The sequence below is a fragment of the Nanorana parkeri genome, unplaced genomic scaffold, assembly GCF_000935625.1.
Source record: "Nanorana parkeri isolate BGI_ZX_2015 unplaced genomic scaffold, ASM93562v1 scaffold548, whole genome shotgun sequence".
In the NCBI taxonomy this organism is placed as follows: domain Eukaryota; kingdom Metazoa; phylum Chordata; class Amphibia; order Anura; family Dicroglossidae; genus Nanorana; species Nanorana parkeri.
In genome coordinates, this window is record NW_017306816.1 from 474,827 (window position 1) to 485,201 (window position 10,375).

At 45.6% G+C, this 10,375-nt stretch overlaps 1 protein-coding gene across 1 annotated transcript in view; it reads left to right on the top strand.

Annotated features, from left to right (window-relative positions):
• SYDE2 (synapse defective Rho GTPase homolog 2) overlaps window positions 1-10,375 on the top strand; it is a 53,696-nt gene that overhangs the window by 16,111 nt on the left and 27,210 nt on the right. The window contains exon 2 of the mRNA XM_018561874.1: window positions 2,041-2,655. Coding sequence (XP_018417376.1) covers window positions 2,041-2,655 — 615 coding nt within the window. The remainder of the gene's footprint in view (window positions 1-2,040; window positions 2,656-10,375) is intronic.

Sequence of the window (10,375 nt, forward strand, 5' to 3'; positions counted from 1 at the left end):
GAGTAGGGAGGAGCTTGGATTTAGACCGGGTTCAGTCCAAGCCTGAGCTCATCCATAGTCACTAGTGACCTGTAGAAAACAGGGGTTGGCATCCAGAAGTGTCAGGTTCTAAAGCAAATATTGCATAGGATTTCTATTCTTTTTTACATTTTTATTGTTTACTTAATTTTTTTTGAGTAATCTTCAGTCCAGTCATGTGACATCCCAAAATCCTCTGCCTCTTCTTGCTGTGGCAAAGTATATAGACGTGCAGAAGAGGGTTATATTAGCCAGGTAGCCAAACTGACATGTTGCTAACCATTTCCTTTTTTCTTGAGTTCCTTTCTCTTGATGTTCTTGCATGTAGAGCTTCACTATCTCCTTTGAAGCTATTGATGGCACATGTCCTGTGTACTCATTCCCGTCTGTATTAGATTATTAACTAGTGTTGTATTTGTATTATGCCAACATCCAGCTGTGATTACAATAAGGAATGTACCACGTTACCTGGCTATTCACTAACAGATCTCTAAACCGCGTGGATGGGGAATCTCCCGCTGCAGCTATTGTATCCCGACAGCCAGTGCCCGCTGCTGTCAGAATACATCAACAGTGACTTCAGCCGCTTCAATGCAATCACTGTTCAGCCAAAAATTATTGTCGTACGGCGGCCCCATTATGCCCCGATTATCGCAAGGTTCAATTAGCCGTAATGAAAGAAAAGCACCTGGACGAATTGCGGTAATCAACCGCACGTATTTTCGTTTGCGCATGAGCAGCGTAGATCGTACGATTTTTGACATACGGAAACGCCACTAACCTTGCAATAATCGAACGATCGACCAAAGTTTAAAACATGCTTGAAAGTCAAAAGTCGTACGATTGTACAGTATTTGCGGTTGTACACTGCGAATACACCTTGCGATTATCGGGCGAAGACGCGATCGCATACGATTTATCGTACGATAATCGTAAGGTGTATGGGCACCTGAGGTTTTAGTTAGTCACTGTCTTCATATTAGGCTGTGTTGTCTCTATGATGGGCTCTGCGCACAGAATGGCCTTCTTTTGTGCCAGCGACTGGTTGTCTTAGGCCAGGGATAGGCAACCTTGGCTCTCCAGCTGTGCTGAAACTACAAATCCCATAAGGCATTGCAAGCCACAGGCAGGACTCCCAGAGGCAAAAGCATGATGGGATTTGTAGTTTCAGCACAGCTGGAGAGCCAAGGTTGCCTACCCCTGTTTTAGGCAGTGTAATGATGATCACATGTATACCGTGTGCTTGTTGATTAAAGTCAAATTCCAGTTCTGTCCATAAGAAAATTATCCATGGTATATTTTAAGGTTTTAGCTACATTTTAGCATATTTTTACCTTTTTCTGCTCTGAAGGTCTTTGCTGCAAATTTTACGTGCATATTTTTCTGTAAAACTGATTAAGTGGATGGTCTGCCTTCATTATAACCACCTGATCAGTTTCAGTGTTTAAAATTATACAAGTTGCAGCCTTTGCATATCTGTAGTCTGCAGAACCCATGTCTCACCAACAATAAGGGCCCATTCACACCACATCCAGATCTTCTCCAGACCAAATTGTTTCCGGACCCAAAATGCATCCCTATGTATCCCTATGCTATTTCTATTTCACACAAGCGCAGTCCGTTCCAGACCAGACCAGAAAAATACTGCAGGTCTCATTTTGTCTGGTCTGGAATGCACTGGAACTGCGGGCAGGTTCACGCCATTTTCCGGACCAGATCTGGTCTGGGAAATGGTGTGAACCTGCCCTAAAACTTACTGCAGGGAATAACGTTTAAACTTGACTTAATTTGAGCAGAGAGTAAGATACCAAGTGCCTGGAGTGTTCTGCATTTTAAGTAGTGTACCAACCGGCCCCAGTGTTGCCTCCATTCCTTTTTTGGGTGGCCTAGCAGATTAAAATAGAGAAGGTCATTGTGATTAACATTACATTAGATGATGGCTTGTGTAGATGGAATGTATTGTATATGATGGAACTAGAGCTTTCCTTTTTATATCTGTTTTTTTTTATTTTTTTTAAACAGATTTGATTGAAAATGCTTACACCGCCTGTCTTATTAAGCGGGACTTTAAAGTCACAGAAGTGAACGAACATAACCTGCAGAGGAACCACATCACCGTGTCGAAAAAACGGAATTGGTTGACGCAGAGCACTCACAGATACGAGTATAAAGCCATCTGTCAATCCTCCATTTCTCATCCCATTGGGAATAAAGATCCAGGGCTCCTTTTGTCCAGAACAGACGGAGATGTTCCCGTTAAAGCACCGGAGAGCGAAATCCTCCCCGCCACTCCTGCTAGCCCTGTAGCTTTGCCCACCACTGACCTCAGCGAAGAGAACGATGCCGACGATGAAGGAGAAATTTGGTACAACCCCATCCCTGAAGATGACGATGCTTATATCTGCCCCAGTTCAGCATCCTCTAAGATGGTCTCTGACCCGGGGCAGGAGGTGCTCGTGGCACCGGGGAAAGCTGGAGGGGTTCTAAACACAGGGGACCCGTCACACATGCTCCCTTCTACTGAGAGTAATGCCGGAGATTCCTCACATTCCACAGACCATGGCGTGCAGCTGTGCAAGCAGAGGGTCGTGTGCAAGACTGCCGAAGACACCACTGTCTATCGGTCCCATGAGCACGGTAAGCAGGTTTTGTTTTCCACTAATCACATTTATGTGGTTGGATGGTGAGCTTTTTTCCACAAATGTACAAACCATGTCGGTAATAGAAATTGAGCATAGGACCTCAGTTACATGTAGATTTCTTGTGCCCCAGGACCCCCAGAGCATGAGTAGATACCCAGCCTTCGTGTTTTGTGGCACTTCCTTAGTTTGCCACACAAAAAAGTCTGTTAATTTGTACCTAACATCAGTCGCATCAATAGACTGCTAAGGGCTAGTTCACACCACAAACAGTGCGTTCCAGCTCGATTTAGTGCTGACGCACTGGATCGCATCCTTGCCGGCTCCCTGCGTTCAGGGGCTGTAAAGGGCGTGGCGGTGCATTGAAGTCAATGGCACCGCAGCCGTGCCCCAAGCCGCAGTGCAATCGCCTCCACCAGAACGCGTGGCACATCAGTGCCTGCTGTCCGGTCTGGTGCAGTCAAAAGATGTGCATGTAGCATTTTTTTCTGACTGCACCTGTCCGGAACGCGTTCGGGTGCAGGCTATCGCACTGCGGCCAGGGGGCGTGGCTGCGGTGCCATTGGCTTCAATGCACTGCCACCCCCCTGAACGCAGGGAGCCGGCCGGGATGCTATCCGGTGCATTCTAGGACCAAATCGGGCTGGAACGCACTGTTTGTGGTGTGAACTAGCCCTAAAGGAAACCTTCCCTGTGAAAAACATGGAGGCTGCCATTGTTGACTCATTCTGCAAATGCTAGTTACCTGGCTGTCATACTAAACCTCTGACTTCAACATTATAAATCCCTAATTCAGAACAAGGATACGACACACCAATGCCCATTCGATGCATTACCGTAAGTCGTGGTATGGATCCAGCCTTAAGTAATAGACATCTTCTGGACAATGAATGAGGTTTAAAAAAAAAAGTTCTCACTGACCTCTGTAGATGTAGACCCTCTGGATCAACTGATCCTTAAAGTTCACAGCAGAGACATTGTGGTCAATTTGGTAGTCGGTTTCTCAACAGCTTACAACACCTCCTTAAAATTAGGGAGGCTTTTACAGGTCAATAACATTCATAAAATACGTTTAATGCAAATGTAATCTTATGGGAAGATTTCTACTGAGATATTTGGTTAGGCGTCGCGGTCTCTAAGACTGGAATTTGCGTGTGGCCTGCTACTACAGTCGAGTATTGTACGTGATACCAATAGTTAATTTTTCAGGAAGAGCTTTCTAGAGACACCACTTCTTTCGATGCAGGGAGTCCTGATGCAGGGAGTCCTGATGCAGGGAGTCCTGATGCAGGGAGTCCTGATGCAGGGAGTCCTGATGCACGGAGTCCTGATGCACGGAGTCCTGATGCACGGAGTCCTAGCAAAATGCAAAGACAAATTCTACAATTAAGATAATAATCTGTGAAAGTTAGGTCAGGGTGTAAAAACAGAGCAATAAAAGTGAGCCAGATAAGGAGTGAAGAAGAAGGGAGTCCAGTCATACAATTATCTGATAGTGATGGAAAACCAAGACGCAGCTCCACTCCGGAATGTAAACAATGGGGCAGGGCAAGTCCAGTGATGTCACCGGACTTACCCCGCCCCTTTCATTACATTCCATGACAGCTCCCGGTCCACTAAGGGAATGGAAACAAGGATGATGTCATGGGACTTGCTCTGTCCCTTTGTTCAGATATGTTTTGAATTTTTTTTTGTCATTTGGAAATTCGAATGTCCGAATTTAAAGAAATTCCCCAACATGTCTTATCGATTTCTATATTCTGAACGAGCAGTAAATGAAAGATAAAACAAGCCCTCACTGACTAATGCCAGATCTTCACACCCAACCTTGTGGCTAGACTTTGGCAGCTGTGGTAGAGGGACTCTTAGTTCTCAATGGAGTAAAGTGCAGTGACGTCACTGCACTTGTAGTCCATTGATACTTCCTCCCTTCCCGTACCTCAAAGTCAGTACCCAGGTATAGACAGGGGCTGGGAGGAAAAGTCTCTGCAGGAGCCAGAGCATTACACTTGTGATCCACTGATCGCGGCTGCAGTACTTTGCATCAAATGCAAAATATCAATAACTGCAGATTTTTTCCTAATGTGTGTGTTTTACATATTACTTTATTTTGTGAAAGCTGGACTGTGCCTTTAAGGAAATGTATGGAAGCTGCCATTGCCATTGAAAATGCAGGTTACTGGGCTGTTTACTCTGTATCACTGTATTTTAATGTTTTGGGATTTATTAAGTTACTGACCCAGTTAGCTGATTCTGACTAAAAAGAGAACTATGGGCAAAACATTTTGGGCATTTGTTCTCCTTTTGTCGTCTCCTGTGAACCAAACTCAAGGATATAGTGAGCTATTGCCTGCTATATGCTGACAGCTCAGAGCCGTGCTGTGGCCGGGAAACCTCCAACAATATTGTGGGGATCCACCCCGGTGCCTGATTGACAACTGGCTCTGGCTCTCTAGAGCCAGAGAGAGGTGTGCCCGCCCCTCCCTGTCTGTACAATGAGTGCTAGAGGAATGGAGAGTGGAGGGGGAACCCTGCAGGGAGCAGTGATTGACAGTCACTGCTAGGTTTGCACCGATACCGATACTAGTATCGGTATCGGTGCCGATACCAAGTATTTGGGTGAGTACTCGTACTCGCCCAAATGCTCCGATACCTAGCACGAGTACTTCCTGTATCAAGAAGCCGGGTAGCGCATCATTACACGCTGCCCGGTTTCCTGATTGGCCAGGGAACGGCTCCATGCTCTCTCGTCACTTGTGATGAGAGAGCATGGAGCCGACTTCCTGGCCAATCAGGACTCGGTCTTAAAAAAGTGGTATCGGTGCATCCCTAGTCACTGCTCTCTGCAGGGAGTAGATTGGAAACTCCGAGATCAGCGGTATGTGATCGATCAGTTCTCGATCAATAGACCTGACCTGTGACAGCTTCAGTGTTGCGCGCCAGTTTTTTTTCACTCTCCCCATAGTTCTCCTTTAACTCTTACTCCCCTGCAGGGTTGTTCCAGGCCAGTGATTTAGAACTATTGATGCCAATGGATCAGCATGACAGCCAGGCAAGCAATTTTATGGCCATGTTATTGCTGCTTTTCTTGGTCATAGCTTGCCAGAATAGGACAAGCCATCCCGAGAATTGCTTTAGAGCACAAACTGGATGAGATGAGTTGCAGTTTGTGATGACTAGTAGATGTATTCAGATGAATGTCCTAGTTGTCACAGAGCCGGATCCATCTTGTTTGGTTAAAAAATAACTTTTATTGTACAGTAGTAGTTAAAAAATCTTGTGATTGTTGGGGCTTGGCTGCTGTCTTCATGGAAAATACTACCCAAGAGCACGGAGCATCTGGACTAGCTACATTAAATGCTTTTTTTTTAAGCTTTCAGAGGTATATTGGAGTGGTAAGTCCCGGGGGTTCAGATTTATTTTAGGGTTTTGACTAATCTTTCAGATTTTTTTTTTCCCCCCGTCATTTCAAAACCTGCTGAAATATTATATTCCCTGTGAGGCCGCACAGCGTTATGTTTACTTGTTACAAGGTCGTTCGAGGTTCTGCTCTGTCTGGGCTACATCTTGTTTTATGGGCTTGACACTCGGGAGAATGCAGCTGAATAAACCTTTTTATATACTGTTACAATGTTTCTTATAGTTTACTTGCCAGCTCTGTAATTTACCCTTTGTCCCCATTCACACCTTTTGCATTCTGTAAACATGCGCAAACCGTGAGCTTTGACTCAATGCGTGAAACACACAATGCGCGTGCAGTGCCATTACTTGTTGATGGCACCCCAAACGTGCCCGAAAAAACGTACACATTGACACGCACAAACACATGGTGACAAAACAGAATCTGCTGCATGAGCTACTTTCTCGTGTTTCCTGTGCATGCGGCACCCTTTGAAATCAATGGATGACTCGCAGCAATCGTGGGGAAAAAACTAGCGCAAGCGCGATGCGTGTTCACGGAACATGAAAGTGGGAACAGGGACTTAAAGCTCACCAGTCAGTCAAAAATGTCACCAGTCAGCATGACCGGACTATAGCCTTGCATATTATGTTAACATTTTTTAGGGAGAGAAGAGCTTTCTTTTGGAGGTATTTAATCACCACGGGGTGTTTTTGTTTTACTATATAATTAAAAAAGTACCAAAAATTTAGAAAAAAAAAATGTTTTCCCTCTGGTATGTTACAAAAACCATTATTCTTACCCATATTTTTGGTAAAATATAAAAGACAGGCCACATCGGGTAAATAGACACCAAACATGTCAAGCCTTAAAATTGCGCACGCCCGCAAAATCGCAAAAAATTACCACACTGAAAATTGTCCATAGGCGACACTTTTTAAATGCTTTTACTGCTCATCAGTTTAGTGTTATCTTTGATTAATGGCCCTAAAATTATTGCTCTCACTCAGACGTTCGCGGTGATATGTAACATGTGCAGCACAATAGACGAAATCGTTGTTTTCGCATGTAGGCGCCCCCGATGCATGTTTGCATGTGTATATGGGGCGGGGGAATACATTTTTTTTTTTTTTAACACTTAACTTTATTGCTATCACATAGGGGGGCTAAGAGCTCCCTATGTGATAGCCAATTTACATGACAGGTCCTCTATATGGAGACATCAGGGGTCTTCAAGACCCCTAATGTCACCTAGGGACCCCCATAGAAGCTGATGAAGCGGAGATCTGCTTCACCAGCGTCTCCCCAGCTTCCGAAGCTGGAGAGTGACAGCTGAATGCGGAAGTGATGTAATATCACTTCCTGCATTTGGGGAGAGGAGATCAGAGGGAGATCGTGTGCTGAACTCCCTTTTAATCTCCTATCACAGAGCAGCCATGCCGGTCCTTGCCGCACCGGGGCATAGCGGATCTCGGGACCGGCAACGGCAGTGACCGCGGCGGCTGCAGGGGGGAAGGGGAATCGCAGCTAATGCAAGCAATCGGGCGTCTCTAGAGATGCCCGCTCGCTTGAATGTAAAGCTCCCGGCCGGCCGGGAAGCTACTAGTCGGGCTGTGGTGTCCTCTCATCCCAGACGAGAGGACGAGTGGAGTTTTCAAGCCCTGCTTATTGGTGTATAATTTGGCTGTAGATCCTCCAAATCATCTCTGAATTGGTGCTGACACTGTCCTTCCTTCTGGAGGGTGGCTACTTTTGTTCTCCATGGTCCCTGTGTGTGTTGTAAAGTAGTCACCTCTCCAAGCTCACTCACGTGATGGACTACAATCTCAATACAAATAAGTAAACTAAACATGAGATTGTAGTCCATTACAGACGTGATCCTGGAGGAGAAGGGTTGACCTTAAACTCAGACACAATTGGCTTCATGCGTCATTTAATGTGACTTTCTTCATGGCAGTTGGGTAGGTTTCATTTTCTAACCTGCACCGGAAAGATATCTGGAATCTAAAAACCGTGAACAAATGTCACTTCTTTTCTGGTGCGCCGCATGCATAGGCCCGGGGTTTCTGGATTGCTGCAGAATGTCTGTGTCCTGTTATAGAGGAGGTAGCCTGGGCCTGCAGCCTGCCTGTGTGTGTCATGTAGTGTATGTGCAGGTTCTACAGGTTCATTCACAAACCAAAGAGCACTCTTATCGCCCTCCTAGTGTGTTTTGTGTTTGATAACATTCATAGGGATTTCCTGTTCCATAAAGGGGAAGGGGGTGTGTTTAAAAAAAATAATATTTAAAAATGGAATGATGGGTTACTCCTTGCGAAATTCAGGAGCCAGCTCCATTAACGACAACTAGAGAGAACTGCAAATGTTGGGTTTATTAACCCTTGCAGTGGACTACCCCTGCACTTCCAGGGTCAACTGCTTGTTTTTGTCTAGTTGCTAAAGAAAAAGTTATACTCGCCTGATCCTCGGAGCTGGCATCCTCTTAGACCGGTCCTTCCAGCCCCTCTCCTGATCCCCTGCAGCGATCTAAGGTCCCATAAATGATCGCGTTTTATACACTCTGCATAGAAATGAGAATGCTGAGAAATATTTCACTGCTGTAGCGTAGGAGGAGAGAGAGGCTTTAGAGTCTGGAGAAGCAGGAAGTCGGCTTGGTGGTTCGGATCAGTATAACCTTCTTTCTTCTTTCTTCTTCTTCGTTTTTTTTTGTTGTTTTTTTTTAGCATCTAGACCAGTGGTTCTCAACCTTTCTAGGGCCGGACCACTTGGTAACATTTGCCAAGTTGTGGTGACCCCCAACGGTAAAATTGAGGAATGACGTGGCTGCTGCAGCGACGTGTGGCGGGAGAACTGACACTGCTGCACTAGGAGAGGGCTGAGGAGGACTTTCACCTAGCACAGCGACCCACAGGTTGAGAACCACTGGTGTACGCCGTCAGAATAACAAAAAAAAACAAAAAACACTATAGGAATGCACAGCTAGATCCCTATTGGCTATTTCACTTTGCAATAGCCAATAGCAAACTAGCTATTGCACCCGCCCTCTGCTGCTGTCAATCACTAGAAGAGGTCCTGATGGAGAACTGCAGGTCCCCCTCTGCTGATTGGCAGCAGCAGAGGGCAGGTGCAATAGCTAGTTTGCTATTGGCTATTGCAAAGTGAAATAGCCAATAGGAATCTAGCTATGCATTCCTGCGTTGTTTTTTTTTTTTTTTTTCTGACTTACGGCGGCTCCCGATGTCAGAAAATGAAGAAAAAAAAACCATCGCAGGGAAAGGTTTACTCTGATCGAGCCGAGTAAACCTTTCCGGAAGAAAGAGTGTTTCTCTCCCGGGCAGGCATGAGCTGCTATCTAATAGCGGGAGGCTCATGGGCAACCCCTGGCAAATCGTAATTCGACCCCCGACGAGGGTCGCGACCCACAGGTTGAGAACCGCTGACCTAGACAAAAATTAGCAAATATGTACACATGTTCCACCCCATCCAATTCTTCAGTGGTCGGGCCTCCCCGGGGCATTCGGCTTCCTTTCTGCAGGCATTCCTCCATCACCCGATCGAGGGAGCCGGCAGTGAGCTGCCTGCTCTGATCGGGGATTCTGACAGGTGCAAACAGCGGCGATTCCTCGATCGGCACGCTGTTTGTGTTGATGGAGGAATTGCGACAATTTTTTTTCGTTCAGCCCATGGGTTGAACCCAAAAAAGTGATAGGTGTATCAGCAGCTTTACAGTGCTTACTTGTAGTTGTTTTGCTTGTCTTTGGTTACTGCTTTTTTTTTTTTTTTTGTGTGTGTGTGTTTTGCTTTTTTTGAGTTCTATATGTTTGTGCATTGATGGGCTTTTTAGTGACGAGCTTAGTTTAAGGTTTTAAAAGTTGAAGAAGTCCATGAGAAGGTTCCCTGTCTGCATACGATGTGTTTCACGCAGGGAGGGCTGTGTGTGTGTCTCTGGCACGCCCCAGGCAGGCTGTTTACCAGAAAGGGACAAAGACCCCTCTCATTCACTAGTAACCAAGTCAGCACAACTCCATAGAAGATCTCCAGATCCAGAAATTCAAGTTATCGTTTTATTAAAATACCACAAGCTGGTCAAAGAAGACCTTTGAAAATGTATACGTACTGGGGTTCTGGGTGCGCAAATCAGGAGCCAGTTAAACAGCTCCAGGAGTCAGCAGACCCAATTAAAAAGCAGGTTACTGATTGATTTCAAAGCAGCAGATGAAGTCTTGCAGAATACAAGCAAACGCTCTTTTACTTGCCATTAGACAGCATCTAGCACAGGACCCATATGTGACATCACAAAAAATGGTTTGACGCTACG